Genomic DNA, 19,174 nt, shown 5'->3' with positions numbered 1-19,174 from the left:
TACGTATAGTCCTCATTCTAAGTCCCTCAGCCTCCCGTCCCTGCTAGTCCACCAAGACCACATCAGCCCCCGCCTCCAAAAAAAGAACTTTTATTTATTTACTTATTTTGGTTTTTGGCCCACACCCAGCAACGCTCCAGGACCACATACGGTGTGGAGATTAAACTCTGGTTGGCCACATGCTAGGCAAGTGCCTTCATCCCTGTTCTATCTCTCTGGTCCCACACTAAAGTTTTCAGTGACTACTGGGTCAGTGATCCAGTGGGTATTTCCTGGGCGTCTGGTGGGTTTCTTCTGGAAATCATCACTTGGGGAAGAGGCAGAGTTTGGGCTATCCTGGTGGCGCTCCTGGTTTTGTGCTCAGAGGCTAACTTTTGACTTGTTTCTCTTTTGGGCCCCCTCCATCAGTGCTCCTATCTCACTCCTGCTGTGCTCAGAAATCACTCCTGGCAGTGCTCAGGGGACCATATGTGGAAGCGGGGATTGAACTGGGGTCAGGTATGTGTGGCAAGCGCTGTGACTCCAACACTCTCTGTCCAGCCCCGACATCTTCATTTTTGATGGCTTTCACCCAGAATCGGCTCCATACTCCGGTGTGCCTTCCCCACGCGAGACCCCTCTAACAGCCTCAAACCTGGACTCCACTGTCCAGCTCCTTTCATGCCCCCTTTCCCCACTCACCAAGTTCCATTAGCTGCAGATGTACGTTGCCTCTGAATTCTCCCCCTGTCCACTGCAACCGCCCAATTCCCTGGACACGGCAAGCTCGCACCGCAGCCATGGCAACACCCTCTGAAGCTGTCTCCTCACCTGCCCTCTTGCCATTTCCAATCCACACTTCACACCACCGCACAAAAGGCAACCCTTTCCGAATCCCTCTCCTCTGCTTAGAAACACCTTAACTGCTTCCCTGTTCTCTCAGACAAAAGGGCCAAGTCCTTACCGCAGTCTACGTACTAGGTATGACCTGCAGCTGAATTCAAAGATGGGCAAAGGATCTGACAGATGTTTCCCAAAGGAGGGACAGACACAGCCAACAAGTGCGTGGAAAGATGCTCCACTTCACTGGCCATCAGAGAAACAGAAATCAAAACACAATGAAGTCTCACCACTTCCTGTCCCGTAGGACAATACCATTTAAACAAGTTAACTGTTGTGGGCAAGGATACGCTAAACTGGATCTTTCACGAGTGGCTGGTGGAAATGCAAAGTAAGTGGTCATTTTTCAAAAGTCTGGCAGTTCTTCAAAGGGTTAAAAAAAGACAGTTACTATATGACCTAGGAATTCCACTCCTACACATATACCCAGAAAGAATAAAAAGGCATGGCCACTTGGGGCTGGAGCAAGAGTACAGTGGGTAGGGCATTTGCCTTGCACACGGTCAACCGGGGTTCGATTCCCAGCATCCCAAATGGTCCCCTGAGCATCGCCAGGAGTGATTCCTGAGTGCAGAGCCAGGAGTAACCCGTGTGCATCGCCGGGTGTGACCCAAAAAGAAAAAACAAAGGTTTGGCCACACAAAACCTTGTACATGAATGTTTGTGACAACATTATTCATAATAGCCTAAGGGCAGAAACAGCCCAAATGTCCACAAATTAATGAATGGATAAAGCATGGCTTATCTATACAATGGACTACTGGCTCACAATAAAAAGAAATCAACTGCTGATAAATGCTACAGCATGAATGAGCCTTGAGGACATAAGGCTCAGTGGAAGTAGACAGTTACCAAAGACAGTAAGATTCCATTTCAATGATCTATCTAGAGAGGGCAAATCTCTAAAGACAGAAAGCAGATAAGAAGTTGGCTGCAGCTGACGACTGCGAGCGGGGCAGGGGGAATAGGAGGGGACTACTAATGGGTTAAGGACTTTTCTTTCCTTTACAGGAGATTTGGGCATCGCTAAGAATCAACCCGTGGGTCTCACAATTACTACGCATGTGCTCGACCACTTGAGCCATATCCCTGGGTTCTAGTAAGTCCGCACTGGTTATCACAATAGCACAAAATAACCAATGATGTAACATCATTGGCTATTACATTATCATGCAATTTCAGGCATACAGCATTATAATTCAACACCTGTATATCACCTATACGTCACTTGACATAATTGTAACACTCAACACGACACTGGGATCATCAAGAGAGTTCACTTTCACCTCCAAACGACTGGCCCCCTCGGCTCATCTCCTCCACCCAGCCCCCTTTCCCTTGGGCAGCCACCTCTCTGTTTGCTCTGGACCCCAGAGTTTGATGGTCTGTTTATTTGCTTTCTTCTCTATAAGGTCCACATCTGAGTCAAACAATATAGTAGTCTGTCCTCTGCAATGCAGTTTACTCGGCTTAGAATAATACTCTCAAAGCCAACCTATGTAATCACAAATGATGTGATTTCTCTCCTTTATGGCTAAGTCGCATTCCTCTGTGGGCATGCCTGTGACACGCACACACACACCCCCCAACCATCTCTTCTGCATCCATTCATCAGATGATGAAGATCTAGGCCATTTCTCTATCTTGGCTACTGTTGATAAAGTGGCAAGGAATACAGAGGTGCATTTATCTTCGCAAAATTAAGTGTCCTCGGGTTCTGCAAATGAATACTCAGGAAAAGGAGGAGCTGAATCACATGAGATTCCTATTCCTCTTGGGGGGGGGGGGGGAGAAACTTCCATACTGTTTTCTGTCATGGTTGCACCAACTTACACTCCCAGTGTCTGAGGAACCCCCTTTCCCCTGCATCCACACCAATGCTTGATGCCTCTTGTCTGAGGACAGTCATCCTCATGGGCCTGGGGTGGGATCCTCATTGTTTACCTTTGCATTTCCTGGATTAGTAAGTCTGAACATCTTTTCATAGGCCAGTTCAGTGCTTCTTCCTGAGATAATGGACCTGTTCTAAAATTGGTTCTGGAGATGGTTACATGACTCTATGAATATACTTTATTTATTTGCTTTTTGGGTCACACCCAGCAATGCTCAGGGGCTACTCCTGGCTTTGCACTCAGGAATTACTCCTGGTGATGCTGGGGGACCATATGGGATGCCGGGGATGGAACCTGGGTTAGCTACGTGCAAGGCAAATGCCCTACTCGCTGTACTATCGCTCTGGCGCTATGAATATACTTTAAAAACTCCTGTGATATATACTTTGAGACCTTGTATATTTGAATAACATCACCAAAAAATGGTTTACTTTAAAAAAAAAATTGGGGAGGGGAGTTGTTTGGCCCACAACTGCTACAATGCTTGAGGACTACTCCTAGCTCAGTGCTCGGAGCTATTCCTAGGGGCTATCAGGGGACCAAGTTGTCCCAGATCTCCTCCAGCATGCAAAGGACACACTCAGTCCTCTGAGCTACCTCTCTGGCCACCAAAACTTAATCTTTTAATCAAAGCATAAAAGAAGAAACTCGAGAGGAAAATGGAAAATAGCTGAGATTCTAGAAAAGAGAAAATCACCGAGTTCTCTCGGGAAGAGCAAAGAGCCTTTCCTGCAAGCTCTACAAGGCCGATGCTTTTAAGCAACTCTGGACTCCTGGGGCACACGGTCCCACAGGATTCCCCTGCAGATGGAAACGTCAAACCACCAGCTGAGTGTCAGAGGATGAGAACATCTCTGCGGATGGCATTGCTTGGTTAGAAAAAGTCCCAACACTCTTCCATCCCGGCAGGCCGGAAGACGCAGCACGGGAAGGAAGCAGGTTTCAGGGAAGGAAGCAGCTTTCAGGGTGCTGGAGAACAGGAGGACGCAGGGAAGGAGCAAGAGCACCCAGGGGAAAGCCGGCACCTCCTCACAGGGGGCTGGAAAAACAGTGCTCATTGCTTAGTCCGCAGTCTGCACCCAGCTTTAGTCTCGAAAACAAATCCGGGCGTCGGATGGAAATAGAAAGATACCTAACGGTGCACAAACAACCAAGGCTCATTTCAGTCCGACAACCACAACTGGCTTTAGAAAACTGCTACACTGAACGCGGCCTTACAGACACGGAGCCGGGTGGCACCTAATGAAGACACGACATTTGAGGGGGTCAGCACAGCACATGCCCGGAGTGCCCACTGTGCCTGTACATCACCTCGAGGAGCGGGCACACAGGCTCTGGGGCCTGCTCACAACGGGAGCCCAAGCGGGTCAGGGTCGAGGCAGCTGCTGTCTCCGCAGCACCCATCAGGCCCCGGTGCTTGAGTGGCAGGAAGTCTCTGCAGTCTCCTCATTTCTCCCATGGGCTGCAAGGATGTTCTTTTCAACAGGATGCAAGAGTTTAACCCACAGGATTAATGATTCCTTGACTAATGGAAGAAAATCATTATAATTTCTTCCACTTGCATGGCCTGGAGGCCACAGTGGGGATAAGGGGGAGGGGCTGGGGGACATGGTTCTTCCTTTCTGAGAAAGGTGGGCTTATATTCTCCCTGGCTGCATCTAAAGTCAGGGCTGGACACACATGCTAGGGGAAAAGGGAGCTCAGATAGAGAAGGGAGCACCAAATAAAGGGTGTTGGGAGGATCCCCCCCCAGGATGGGAGATGCATGCTGAAAGTAGACTATAGACCAAACATGATTGCCACTCAATGCCTCTTTTGCAAACCACAGCACCCAAAAGGAGAGAGAGAACAAAGGGGAATGCCCTGCCACAGAGGCAGGGTGGGATGGGGGGATGGGGAGTGGGAGGGATACTGGGATCTGTGGTGGTGGGGAATGGGCACTGGTGGAGGGATGGGTATTTGATCATCGTATAATTAAAACCCAAGCACAAAAATTTGTAAGTCTACAACTGTACCTCATGGTGACTCACTAATAAAAATTTTAAAAAATAAAAATGAAAAAAAAAATAAAGTCAGGGCTGGAGCAATAGTATAACGGTAGGGCATTTGCCTTGCACGCAGCCGACCTGGGTTTAACTCCCAGCATCCCATATAGTCCCCCGAGCACCGCCAGGAGTAATTCCTGAATGCAGAGCCAGGAGTAACCCAAGCATCACCAAGTGTGACCCCCAAAATAAATAAATAAATAAATATATAAAGCCGGGCTTCCGTGTATCGCCCTATTTATTATACGTCTTAACAGCTAAGTTGCTCTGGACAATTTGCTGAACCTTTGTAGAGATTCTAATAACCACCAAACCCATACGTTTTGAGGGACATGATACATGCATAGAATACACTCAATACCCAGCATGTACAACAGATGCTGAAAAATAAACACAGTTGGGGCCTGGAAGATAACTCCAAGGGCTGGAGCACTTGGCTGGCATGCAGAAAAGCTCTGATTCAATTCCCAGCACCACAGGGGGCCCCGCCCTGCTCAGTGTGGCCCAGGAAGGCTAAGCAACACTGGGAGGGGACTCAGAGCACTGCCTGGGGATGGGAGGGAGGAGTTCAAAATAAGCCCAAGCACAGAGTCAGGAATAAGCCATGTGCATCATGGAGTGTGGCCTGAACCTGCTCGCCCCATCCCCAGAAAAAGGTAGATGGAGAGATGAAAGTTTCCTCATTCTGAAAGCACAAGCAAGAAGAATTATACTGAACTAAAAACTTTTTTTCAGCACATTTAGGAAAATGAAGTTCATTTGATTATCCAATTCTCCTGAACACAGAATGCTATCTCCCACACAAACAGGAAAAAATACGCACACACAACATTCCATTTTCCTAACAGACAGGTACAAGCTAAAGGAACTGGGGCAGAGGAGAGTGTTTCTATTCCAGCCAAAATGCACATGCTTGCATCTCGAGTACTGCGAATATAATGGCAGCATCTTTTCTTTTTTTTTTTTCTTCTTCTTCTTCTTCCTTTTTTGGTCTCTACTGATATCTTTAGAAAAACCCTTTTTCCAGAAATTACAGTTTTGGTGCATAATTTAAAACAATCAAAAGCAATTTCGCTAATGATATATCTAACTCTCTTTGGTATGCACAAAAGCAGTAATTTAGTGGTCAGAAAATAAACGTAATTCTCCATTCTGATGCGATGCGGCAGCGCGTACAGTTGCTTCCTCAGACACAAAACACCCCTCAGAAGCAAGAATCCCCACAGCATCGCCCATGCTCTATTAGAAACACCACCTCCTTCCTTCTCTCCCAGGACAATCACATCTCCTGCCACCCACTGGGCCCGGGAGGACCGTGATGACAGAGCCCATCAAACACTGCCTGGCATTTAATAAGCTGGCAGGGAGCTCGGAGACAGCATCTGGATGAAAGCAAACTGTGGACCATTGCCCAACAAATCCAGACCAGGTCGCTGCGGGCCACGAGGGCTAGAGCAATGTAACTCCTGGGGAAAGTCAGGTTGCGGAGGTCCCCCCCCGGGGGGTGGGGCACCGGAACCACCTGTTAGCTGCCATCACTTGGGATCTTGTTCCTCGGCCGAAACCAATACCATAAGGCTATGAGAATAAGGAGAAAGTCACAGATGCAAACGCTGCACAGAGAAGAGCAAAGTTCCCACCCTGCCCCTAAAGCCAAGCTCTGATGGTCTCAAGATGGTTTTATTCTGATGGTGCAAAGGAAATGTCCGTGATCAGATTTTTTAAAAAAAAGTACAAATGGTGGCATATTCCCTGCAACACAACCTGGTAGGAAATGCAAGAGGGGAGCTTGATCAATAGCACAGCAGGTAGGACATTTGCCTTGCACATGGCCAACCTGGGTTCGATCCCCAGCATCACATATGGTCCCCCAAGCACCGCTAGGAGTGATTCCTGAACGCAGAGTCAGGAGTAACCCCTGTATGCATCACCAGGTGTGACCCAAAAAGCAAAAAAAAAAACCCAAAAAAAACAAAACAAAAAAAAAAAACCAAGAGAGCGCTACAGAGAGAACGCAGATTCCATGACTACGTGTGTGTGTGTGTGTGTGTGTGTGTGTGTGTAAACATAAACAAGAAACACAAAAACGTCCTGACAGGTGACAGATGGGCAGGGCCCAGAGAGATAGGAACCATGGGTAAGGCGCTTATGTGCCGGCAGCCAATGCAGTTTGATCCCCAGAGCCACGGACAGTCTCTGAGTATCCCAGGAAAGACCCCTGAGCGCAGTCAGGAATAAGCCGTGAGCATCATGGAGTGTGGCCCAAACATACTCACCCCCAGAAAAAGATAGAGGAAAAGATGAACAAAAAGACAGGGAGAGAGACAGACAGACAGACAGGAAGCCGGGGCTGGGGCAGGGGGAGGACAGAGAGGTTGGAGATGTGAGTGACACTGGGCCAAGTTGGGGAGAGACACGCACCTTTAGAGGCCAGGAAGAGAGAAGAGGCAGCCACAGAAACCCAAACAGGCAGTAGAGCCGGCGGGGGAGGGGAGGGGGGATCCAGAAAGTTTTTTTGTGCATCTGAAACCCACCTCTAGCGCGGGGACGGTCATCCTCTGCTAGGCCCCCACCCCAGGTGCAAGGAGAGGCTCACCTGTCGCCTTGGTATCCTGTGCAAGGGCTCGTGCTCGGGCTGGTGCTCAGCGCTGCACAGGGCCTCGGGCGGCTTCTCCTCCCAAGCCTCTCTCCTACCCTCGTGGCGGAAGCGGGGCGCGTCGCCCTCCATGGCCACGGTCTGCGCCGAGGCGTCCTTCAGCTCCGTCTTGGGGGCCTCGCCCGCCTTCAGTCGGGGGACTCCGAGAAGCGACTTCCACGCGGAGTGCGGCTGAGCGAGTGCGCCGGGGCGGATGACGTGGCCAAGCTCACCCTTGAGCCGAGCGGCCATCTGCTTCAGGGTCTTCTTGGTCTTGCTGTCGAGGCGGTCTCCCAAGACCTCCTGCTCTAGGAGGCACATCTGCTCCAGAAGCAGGTCCCACAGCACCTCCAGCAGCTCCGGCCTGTCGCGCCCGAAAGGAAGGAAGGGGCAGACATGAGCTTCCTGCCCAGGCCTCAGCCCCAACCCGAGTTTTCCCCGCCCACCCTTAAGGATGCTGAACAGGGCAAGCACCTGCAGGGCATCAGGCTCTGTGCCAGTGCCTCACCCTCTTGTCACCTCGTGACAAGGACCGGAGCCTGTGGCACCACCACATTACACATTTGGTGAATAAGAAAAAAAAAAAGCAGGATATGACCCAGCGACATGGCATCTGACGGGGCCTTGAGGAGCCACGAATGCAGACAGGGGCCTCGGAAGACACGAACAGATCAAAATGGATGGTCCATTTTTCACATCTAACATGGAATCATCCATACCCTACAAACCATCTTAAAATTTAGTAAACCCAGATTGTAAACATATTCCCGGTATCTCAAATATGTTAAACTCAATTTTCCTTTCTTCCCCTTAATGTAGATTAAAAATAATGGCCATTGCCATCCAGCTAGCCCAAAGAGGACCGTAACTCACTACCAAACCACATAGCGATAAAACCTGGGAAGAGACTTTACAAATGGTAGTAAAAGGTGGTGAAAGAAGCCATTATAATACACGACAGAGGCTGCACTGTTAAATAAAACATTTCAAGTGTTACCTGGTTAGGAATCTGAGCAGCAGATTCATTAAGCTGTTGCCACAGTCAGGACCTTTGGAATAGCTCCGTGTGAAGGTCTTGTCAGAGGCCCGAACACTGTTTATCCACCCATCCCGAGCATCTTCCCCATGTGGAAGGCAGAAGGTGAGAGGGGCTGATATTTGCAAAGCACTTAAGAGTGCGGCAGACCTACTAAATATGCTAAATATGACTCTTCCTCGCCATAGGACCGGGAGGTGGGGTGTACAGAGGAATTCGCAGATGAGGACTCTGGGGTCCTGAAGGCTGAAGGGCAGAGCCAGACCAGAACCCAGATCCTGCAGGCCCCAGAGAAGCACCTGACCCTTTCTCAGGGGGGGTGCTTTTCGTCCCCCTCAGCTATGGTAATTAGGTTTTAATTGCCTGCCCATTCATCCAAAAGGCATTAAGTGGTCCCCTTTGTCAGGTAGAGCCTGGCAAGTACTGGCAAGATATGCCAAACACAGTAACAACAAGTCTCATGATGGAGATGTTACTGGGCCTGCTCGAGCAAACTGATGAACAACAGGAGGACTGTGACTGACCGTGACCTTTGTCAGGTGAGGCAGCGGGAAATGCAAGGTGAAGAGGCATCTTAGAGTTTACCTATCACTCAGACATTCAGATGCTGATAAGTCAAAGTCAGACCCTGATAAAGCCCAGGAATTGAGCAGGGGAGAAGAGGGAGGAACTGTGAGATTTAGGGCCAGTTTCCTTTTAGCTAGAGTGATCTAGGAAGGCCAACAGAGCCGATTTCCAGCAGAGCCACCCCCACCCCATCACGTGGAGGGAAAGAACATTCCAGAAAGAATGAATCGCTAGTACAAAGGTCCTGAGGGGAGTGCAGGGTTGGAGGAGCAGGAAGAAGGTCCTGATGTCCTGAGGAGGTGGACTGTGAGAACAGAGGGAAGCAGAGGCCACGGCGCGGCTCGCAGAGGCGGGCCCGGGACGTCTACCGCATCCTGATAGAGGGGACAGGATCTCCATTTCTGAAGGATGCCTCCGTCTGCTTTATGAAGACTGGACTGAGGGGCAAGCGAATTAGCGTTGGAGACAGGATGAATCAACAGGCCTGCTGCCACAGGTGATGGGGGCTGTGGGAACCAGACTCTCAGCTACAACCATCAGGAAAACTGTTAGGCCTTTCGCTGGGCTTGAGCAAGGAAGAACAGCAAAGACTGGACTGGAACGGGAGCTGGGCTTCAGACACTAAAGGGCCCCCCAGATACCTGGAGAGAGGTCGAGGCCCCGACCTGAGCTGAAAGTCACACTGGGTATGAACTCAAGCCAGGGGGAGTGAAGACAGACAGGGGAGGGGGCATAGAGCTCTGGGACACTCTTAAGGGTCATCGGTCAGCCTGCGTCAAAGGTGGGGCAGTCAGCAAAGTGGAATGAAAGGAGGGAGCCCCGCGTAGAGGAGAAAGAGGGAAGGCGAGAGACAGGTCACTGGGTTTAACCTTGAAAGCTGTCCTTGACGGCTGCTCACACCCTCTGAGCCCACACAAGGACTCAGCGTGGACCCGAGAAGTTGGAAAGGAAATGGGCACAGAGCAGGGGAGATGATTCTTCCAAAGGAATTTTTGCCTTGAAGGGAAAAAAAGAAACGGGACAGAAAGAAGCTCAAGCAAATGTGAAACTAAGGATAGGGGAGACCTTTCCCTGTGGTTCATAGTACAGCCTGGCTTATGCGAGTGGAAATTGCTCAGAGACAGACAAGGACTCACGATGCAGATAAAGGGTGTGTGTGAGGGGGACATAGGGTGGGGGAGTCATCCAGAGAGGCCGGAACTCACTCCCAAGGGTAGGGAGCACTGTGGTTGAGCTGTTTTTTCATCCCACAGTGCGGAAGTCTGAACTGACTGAGTGCTGCTGAGAACCCTGGGCTGGGCTGAGGTCCACTGTGCCTGTCCCTACAGTGAGGAAGCAAGCAAGGCCGCAGTCAGCGCAGGGACACAGGGGACAGATGCCTGGAGGTTCCAATGCAGCCTCGGGTGGCCATGCTGAGCACTTGCTGTGAAAAGAGAGAGGAAGAGTCTGACCTGCTCCGGGAGACTCTTCCAGGCGAAGCAGCACAAGCAACCAGGGTGGGGGGCTCCTTCAGAGGCACCCCCACCTGCAGAGGCTGTGATGTGGGGGTACAGGGAGTCATCCCAGGAGCTGAGAGAACAGTAGGGTCAAAGTATAGAGAACCAATTGAGAACAGCTGCCTGAACAGAGCTGGCAGGCCAACGGGCTTCAGGAGGAATTCTGAGGCCGTGAACTGAGGTGCCTGGGAAGAGTGTTTCGAGAGGCGAAAGATAACTGCACCGCAGAGTCACAGCCCTGGAAGTCACGTGGAAGGAAACGGACAAGGATCTAGTAAGGAGGTAGCTGCAGTGAAGTCCAAGAAACGAGAGGGGAACTGTGAGTGGAGAGGGGGCAAGGAGCACAGACTTGGGAGCTTCGGTCTGGTAGGTTGGGGAGGGAGGGAGGAAGGGAGGGAGGGAAGGGGGAGGGAGGGAGGGAGGGAGGGAGGGAGGGAGGGAGGGAGGGAGCAGGGAGGGAGGAGGGAGGGAGGGAGGGAAGGAACCAAAAAGGACCTTGGATTTCTGAGGTGCTATCTAACTCCCTCCCCCCACCCCCCGATCTAGTCAATTTAGAATCTGAAATCCACTTTCAAGCCCGGCCTGGTGTTCTCCCTCACAGCCCTCACAGTCTCCGGCAGCTTCTCTGCTGACTGGATAGGAGCCTCACCCCTCCTGGCCCTCAGCGTCACCCAGAGGAGTGCACCACAACTCCCAGGATGGACGCAGACATCCTTCCTCTGCCCCTCCCCTGCTTGGCTCCTGAGCTCTTGCTTTTCAGAGCTCAGGAAAGCATTTGCCTTATTAAATAAATAAATAAATAAATATCCCCCTGGGTTCCACTTTCAGATTTTTATACTTATTTAGTGATCAAATTTCACACCTAATTTTAAGCTGCAAAGACCAAAATATTTAAGTGAGGAAGTCGAAACCTTGGCTTCCAGGGAATGAATCAGAAACACAAGGAGAGCTGAGACTCCCACAGTGATGTCCCAGGGGAAGAGGACTTGCCAGTCACTCTCCATGAGCAGCCTGGGCCCCTTACCCGCCCCTTCTCCACCTGCAAGGCTAAGTTGCTGCTTGGTCAAGTACAATATAATCAGTCGGGCTTAAGTCACTAGTGGGTGTCTGCTTCCTTATTCTACCTGTGGGAAGGAGTCAACTTGAATCACAGAGACCATGCTGGTCCAGTGACTCTGAAAGCCAGTGAAGGACAGAACAGAGGCTGAGGAGGCTGAGGGGGAGGAGTCTGAAGGGGAGAAGTCTGAGGCTAATGAGTCTTGAGGAGGAGGAGTCTGAGGTTGAGGAGTCTTGAGGAGGAGGAGTCTGAGGTTGAAGAGTCTTGAGGAGGAAGAGTCTGAGGTTGAGGAGTCTGAAGGGGAGAAGTCTGAGGCTGAGGAGTCTTGAGGAGGAAGAGTCTGAGGTTGAGGAGTCTGAGGGGAGCAGTCTGAGGAGGCTGAGAGGAGGAGCCTGAGGGGAGCAAACTGAGGCAGAGAAGTCTGGGGGGAGGAGCCTGAGGGGGAGGTGGCTAAGGGGAGGAGTCTGAGGCTGAGGAGTCTTGAGGAGGAGGAGTCTGTGGGGAGAAGTCTGAGGAGGCTGAGGGGAAGAGTCCGAGGGGAGCAGACTGAGGCAGAGAAGTCTGGGGGGAGGAGCCTGAGGGGGAGGTGGCTAAGGGGAGCAGTCTAAGGCAGAGGAGTCTGAGGCTGAGGAGTCTGAAAGGAGGAGTCTGGCCTCAGACATGGGATCCCTGCCATGGGCTCCTCAGACACTGGCCAGCTCAGCAATGAAAACAGAGGCTTGAGTGACAGGCTGGCCACTGCCCTCACACAAAGTGTGAATCTTACCTAGTGTTGGCAGGAAGCGATGAGAAATAGTAGGGCCCCAGTGAAGCAGTGAAAGCACCAACCCCCTCTTCTCAACACTGCTCTAGCTCTCTACTGAACATCCACCATCTCCTTTACTTCTCATAAAGAGAAGCTGGTAAGTATCAGGTAGGTAAATATCAATCAGCACCCCCCCCACTCCCCCCACCCCCAATTACAGATGAGGAAACCAAACTGCAGATGATGTCTTTAGAGAGGAGATCTAGATGACACCACAGGTGTCAATGTACTCCTGAACATTTGTCACTTGCTTACATTATCTTGATTCCACAGCTTGACTCCAGGGTTAATTTGGTTGTTTTGTTCTGTTTGGGAGGGTGGTGATGACAGGAATGCCACACCGGCAGTGCTCGGGGCTGAGTCCTGGCTCTGCACTCAGGGAGCACTCCTGGTGGGCTTGGGGGACCGTATATGGTGCTGGGGTCAGCTGCGTGTAAGGAAAGTGTCCAAATCCCTGTGCTCCCTTTCTGGACCCTGCAACTTGGCGTTTTCCCCAGCCAACTAAACCACCTATGGCCAGTTGAAATCCTCGTAACCCTCAAGAGAGCCTTGATCTTAAAAGACTTCTTTTTTTTTTTTTAAGATGCCTCTCCAGGAAATTCTCCAATGGCCCTACCATTTCTGAGCTAAACTGACAGACCCCCGAATGTCACCTCCCACATCTGTAAAGCAGATGAAGAGCAGCAGCAGGCAGAGCTGGTGTGAGGGAAAACAAGACAGGGCATGCAGTGCCAGGCTGAGCCCTGGTGCCCAGCATGTGTGCAGGACAGAGGGACAGAACCCAAGCAGGCCCTTGGGAGGACCCTGAGAAACAGGATGTGGGGTGCACATGAATGAGTACAACCCAGACCCAGTGAGGAGGGCACTCGGGGGGAGCCCCACAGGGAAGACTTTAAAGCACAGAACAGGTCACCAGTGGCCTGGAGGTCCATGGAACCCTATGTGGTAGGGAACAGAGAATTGACATTCCTGCTGGACTGTGGGTGGTGTCACTGAGAGCTCCTCACAAAATGTAACTGTGACCCCCCAGACTTAGACAGTGAGTATGGGGCTTCTCCGGGAGGATGGGAGGGTCTGAGCCAGGGGGCTGCATCCTCTCTGCCAGAAGGGAATGCACATCCCCCATTGGGGGGGGGGGGGGCAAAACCCATCCCATTTCCCTGAGGCACCCCAAAGTGTGACTCAGTGATCCCGTATCAGAGAGAGACCGGCGCTTTCTAAGTCAGAGTCATTGGGCACCTAACTCCCTGTGATAACAGACAAGTGGGAACAGCCACTGTGCTTGGCCCCGCAGGACTCGGTCTGAAAACCTGTCAACCAGAGACCAGTGACCGGAGATGGAGGCGATCACCCCACACTCTGCCCCTTTCCCGGGTTCTTGCTGGAGGGCCGCGCACTGGTAACCAACTCCGGTGCTCGCTCCATCTGCCAAAGAACCAGGCACCACACTCGTGTCACTCTCCTTCCTCCTCGCAGCGACCCAAGCGCAAGTGAGCAGAGAAAGGGGGGCCCAGAGACATGAAGGATCAGACCTGGGCTCCACCGCCCACACTGGAGGAAAGAGGCAAGGAGGGGCACGGGCCCTGCCGGGGTTCATTTTACAGAAGCAGCTGTACTACTGCGCCTCCTTTTTTCGTCTGAAGCACTGTATTGTACTTCCTCACAGAGGAATGACTCCCAGCAGATAACATGAGAAGAAAATTTCAGTTCGCGTGTGCGGAGTCCCAGTGACACTGGAGAAACTGGGAGAGGATCCTGTAGGGTTTTTGCCTCTTGGTGACAGCCAGGCGGCCCTTTTCCAGGGCCCCCAGGAGCCCCTTCCTGCTCCTCTCTCTAATGGGCTTGTACCAGGCTCTGCTGAAGCCCCTCACAGCCACCAGCATGCACCTAATTACTTAATTGCATGACTGGCAAGATTCCTTCCAAGCCATTTCAGGAGCTCTCTCAGGTAAATTACACAGCACCATCATCGAAATCCATTTAGCAAAATGAGTTTGTTTTCCCCTCAAACCAGGGCAACAATGCCAGCCAGGGCCAGGCCCCCACAGCTACCTGGATTCCAGGAACGCCGTGGCCTTCTCGTTGAAGAAAGGGGCAACCAGGGTTAGCAGCTCGCCTTCTTCCAGACTCTGGGCTGGAGGTTTGTGGGCACCACCACTGTCTGAAACAGTGGGATCCGTGTGCCGAAAGTATCCGTTTTTGCAGCCCCCTTCGGAATGGTCCATTGTGCTCTGCGAATCAAAGTGTTTGGTCTCAGAGGTGGGCTAGGGCACAAAAAGAATGGAGAGTAAGAGTTGAAGGTGGGTGCAAGCAGACCAGAGAGGAGGGAGAGGGAGGAGAGAACGGGTGACCATGTTGGTCCCCACACTCTCACCTTCCAGTCGGGAGAGGCGCGGGCAGGGGGCAGAAGGCATCATCCATCACTTCTAATGCCCTCCATGCCCAAAACACACACACACGCACACACACACACACACACACACACTCTCTCTCTCTCTCTCTCTCTCTCTCTCTCTCTCGCTCGCTCGCTCGCTCAGGCATGGGCCAAGGGCAGAAGGCTTCCATCACTTCTAATGCCCCTCATGCCCAACACACACACACACACACACACACACACACACACACACACACACACACAGTTCTCTTGTCTATGACAGTGACAGGAATGCCATCTCCTGCCCCGGTATGGCTAGGAGACGGAAATGAGACGAGAGCGTCACCTCGGTGCATGGCACAGTGTCACCCGCTGGAGTGAGCTCCGCCAGCCCAAGGCCCATCCCTGAAAGCTCTGCCTAGGAAGGGTACGAGGCCCCGGCCCTGAGCAACGCGCTGGGCACTTCTTACCGCCTTCATGCCACGCGGCCTCCTCATAGGCTCTCAGAAAGCTGATGGACTCTTTATAGACACATCCTAATTAACACGACTTTGATTTGTCCCATTAGGAAGGCGGGGGCTTCCCAAGTTCTGCAGAGATGCTATTTACGGATCCACCTTCTCGGGTCTCCGCAGGTCCCCGAGGAGTGGTATCAAGGCTGCATCTAGTTAGAGCCTGTGCTGGGCATGTCTTGAGGTGCTGTAATTAGCATTCTCTCCCCCACCCTTTCCAGAGCTGTAAATTTCTTCCACCGGCCTATAAATAACTCCCCCTGACTTCATTACCGCTGCTGATATATACACTCGCCTTCACACCCCCTCTCTCCACACTTGTAAAATGATTAAGATTTTTAAATGGAAAAATAGGACCCACACAAATGAGCTATTATTTATAGGGTCATGTTTGCCACCAATCCGGTTATTAAATCCATCTAAATACCAGCTCCAAAGCAGGAACAAAGAACTCTAGAATACTGTAATAAAAATAGTAATTGCTAGCATATCCTGAGTACTTATTACATTCCTTTCTGTTTAAATATCACAACAATTCTAACAAGGAAATGCTATTATCTTCTCCCACAGGAAATTCTGGCCGAGGGAAGGGCTGAGAAAGGGCTAACCAAAACTTGCAAAGAATCCGAGCAAGGTGCAAAAACCATCACGATTTCCAAGGGCCCAATTTTAATTGCTTTTTGCTCCAAATCTGGTGGCCATATTTTAATGAGCATGACTGCAACAAACGTGAGTGCCCTGAAGGTCATCGGCCTGATATGCAGCCTCCTCACTCCGGGGTTCCTCAACCCCGGGGCAGACCCTGCAGCAAATGTTCAGCCCCAGTGGAGGAGCATCCTGTGTGGATGGAGTCAAACTCTCATCAACGACCACATGGCACTGAGATGGCCGCCAGCTCAGGAAGCTTCTGAGGCCCGGAGAGGAGAGTTTCATTCCATCAGAGGAGCCTTACCCTGAGCTCAAATCACCTGGGAGCTCACGAGAACAGAAACAAAAGCTCTTGGGCCAACTCCTATGCCTGAGAAAGTAATCGTCCCTCAAGTCTCAACCTCCGGTGCAGAAAGTGAACAGGCAAGTTCGCTCTCCAAAGATCTGTGCAGGTCTGCCACCCGCTGCCTGGGATTCCCGGATGTAGTTCCCTGCCTGCTTCCCCATCTCCTGCCCTGCTCAACCACTCACCCGATAACCACCAAGAAGGTGGAGACCCAGTTTCTGCTCCTTGCTAGCACACCGCAAGCGCTCAGTAACAGCACACTGGACGGGAGACTCTATCCGCCACTCTGGGAGACCCAGCCCGTTGCCGGCCGACATCTGGCATGCGCAGAGAGAGAAGCAGAGGGAGGCAGGCGTCAGCCGCCAGGTTCCTACCTCATTGCTCTGCTCCGAAGTCTGCCCACTCGGGAGATTAGTCTCGCCGTCCTCTCCACTTCCAATCGTGTCCTCGTCCTCCTTGCTAGCCAGAAGCTACACGGAGCATGGAATGGTGTGAAAAGGCAACCAAAAGAAGTGTGCAGCATAAACATGTATGAACGTGTCAGCGATGTCTTAAGAAATAAATAAATAAACCAAAAATGAGGCGGAAACAGGCACCAAAGCCATGGGATGGAAATTAAGCAGTTAGTTAGACTGTTAGCTAACTAACTAGCTAACAGTTACCTCACACGCGGCTGCCGGGGACGGGGCATACCGGAAGGACATATTTCCCCGGAAACCACTGCAATCCTTTCCCTCGGCCTCTGCCCGGCCTTCCCTGCGCGGCTGAGAGCCGAATATGCCATCCGTGGTGCCCGTGCCATTACTGCCATTGCTACATTCACTTTCAGATTACACAAAAGTAACAAGATTTGGAAAATAGCTATTGATGGAATTGGAAATATCACAGAGCGAGAAAGCAGTAAATGAAATTTACGGTGCGCTCGATTTGTGCCTCGCTTCTGCTCAGCGCAGGGCACCAGCCTCATTTTGGACCACTGCACGCACATCTGCGATGAACAGTCCCCGTGGCACTGTCAAGGGGCTGACAGGAGAAAAGTCCTCCTCACTGCAGAGCATCAAGTAAGCCTGACGACCACCTGATACTGCGTGAGCAACATCAGTGACTCAGGAAAGCTGTGGAAATCCCTGAGCTGCTGCACTCCACAAATGGAAGAGTCCAAGTGCTCAAGAGGACTGGGGTCGCTTCTCTGGAAGAGCAACAATCCAGTACTGGGACATCTGAATTAGCCAGATTTAGGAGGGAGGGAGGGAGGGAAGAAGGGAGGAAGGAAGGAAAGAAGGAAGGTAGGTCTGAGGTGTGTGTGGGTGGGTGTGGACAGGGGGGAGGATGGGGTTGGTGAGGATGGCCATACTCAGAGAGGAAATCAGGTGAACTCATCTCAAAGATGACACCAAATGACTCGCGAACATCAAGCAGTGTGGACGCCAGGCGGACTGCTTGCTGGCAACTCTGGGCCAGGCTGGACCTGCAGTACAGCCCTAGCTGTAGCTCCCTGGCTTCATTCTACAAATCCTTCCATCTAGCCAACTGTCCCCTTCATTCCCCCGACCCAACTTATATTTTTCTGATCTTTCTTTTAGAGGAAACCTTTTTGGTATTTTGGAAGAAGAAAGTCAACTGACAAGCCAACTGACCTTGAAACACCATTTTCTAAAAAACTTCCTAGGATCTATTCTGAAGATTAAACAGTCCTGGTGATCCAAAGGGAGATCTTCAGGGCCAAAGAGATAGTACAGTGGGGGAGGTGCTTGCATTCCATGCAGATGACACAGGCTCATTGCCCGGCACCCTATATGAAACCCCACTGTATCAGTCATCCCGTTGTTCAGTAATTTGCTTGAGCAGGCTCCAGTAACGTCTCCATTCATTCCTGATGCATGCAGGATAGCCCAATGGTGTACTGGGGGCTCTTTCAGGGTCAGGGGAATAAGAACCATCATTGTTACTGTTTTTGGCATACTGAGTAGGTCACGGATAGCTTGCCAGGCTCTGCTGTGATATGGAACCCAAGCCCCATAAAGGGTGATCCCCGAGCACAGAGCCAAGAGGAAGTCCTAAGCAGAGCTGGAGGTGACCCAAAACCCCCTTAAAAAAGGAAGTGAGATCTGACTCTAGTAACAACCATCAAGCACTAAAAGACGAGACAGGTCCAGGAGATCACAGTGGCTAGGCAATGGGCCTGGCACCACAGGAGAACCCAAGCTGGTTCAGTCCACTGGATGAATTGGTCAGCCCAGCACCATATCCTCAGGTCCTTGCACTGAACTGATGGCCCAGCTGTTCAATTATCACCAGTAAGGCCCCTAGCCTATTGAGCACCACTAGGGAGACACCCTCCACCCCCCAACTCCCTCCTCCAAAATATGACCAGGCATGAGAAAACTTACTGAGGCATAAAAGTCACAAAATTTTGGTGAGGACCGTCTCCTGCTACTGGCTTCTTCCCTCCTTGCTGAAATATTCTCAAGTGATAAAGACCAAAAAGGACTATCACGTTGGAAGCAAGCAGAAAATTTAAAACTTCTTTGGGAAAAAAACAAAACAAAACAAAACACTGGCAATTTCTGGTAAAACTAACAGTCTTGAGAGCCAGAAACTGCACGCCTAGGTATTCATCAAGAGAAATGAAAACAAGTTGCCCACATAAAGATTTGTACATAAATATTCACACCAACGCTTATCACAACATCCCCCACTGGAAAGCATCCAAATGTCCACCCAAAGGCAAACAAATAAGCATTCCCGATGCATTCGTACAGTGGGATACTGCTTAGCAGTAGCTTAGCAGCAAGAAGAAACAAATGACTGTAAGTGATGATGTGGACAAATCCCCTAAACATTAGGCTGAGTCAAAGAAGCTTTACACACACACACACACA

At 51.1% G+C, this 19,174-nt stretch overlaps 1 protein-coding gene across 1 annotated transcript in view; it reads right to left on the bottom strand.

The window, feature by feature from the left end:
- CDK5RAP2 (CDK5 regulatory subunit associated protein 2) overlaps positions 1–19,174 on the bottom strand; it is a 189,426-nt gene that overhangs the window by 50,617 nt on the left and 119,635 nt on the right. Inside the window, exons 18-20 of the mRNA XM_056138589.1 lie at positions 16,667–16,762; positions 14,465–14,643; positions 7,413–7,815 (exon numbers count right to left, since the gene is read on the bottom strand). Of these exons, the coding sequence (XP_055994564.1) occupies positions 7,413–7,815; positions 14,465–14,643; positions 16,667–16,762 (678 nt within the window). The remainder of the gene's footprint in view (positions 1–7,412; positions 7,816–14,464; positions 14,644–16,666; positions 16,763–19,174) is intronic.

This window comes from Sorex fumeus, unplaced genomic scaffold (assembly GCF_029834395.1).
Source record: "Sorex fumeus unplaced genomic scaffold, SorFum_2.1 ptg000129l, whole genome shotgun sequence".
In the NCBI taxonomy this organism is placed as follows: domain Eukaryota; kingdom Metazoa; phylum Chordata; class Mammalia; order Eulipotyphla; family Soricidae; genus Sorex; species Sorex fumeus.
This window is presented reverse-complemented; position numbering and strand designations above follow the sequence as displayed.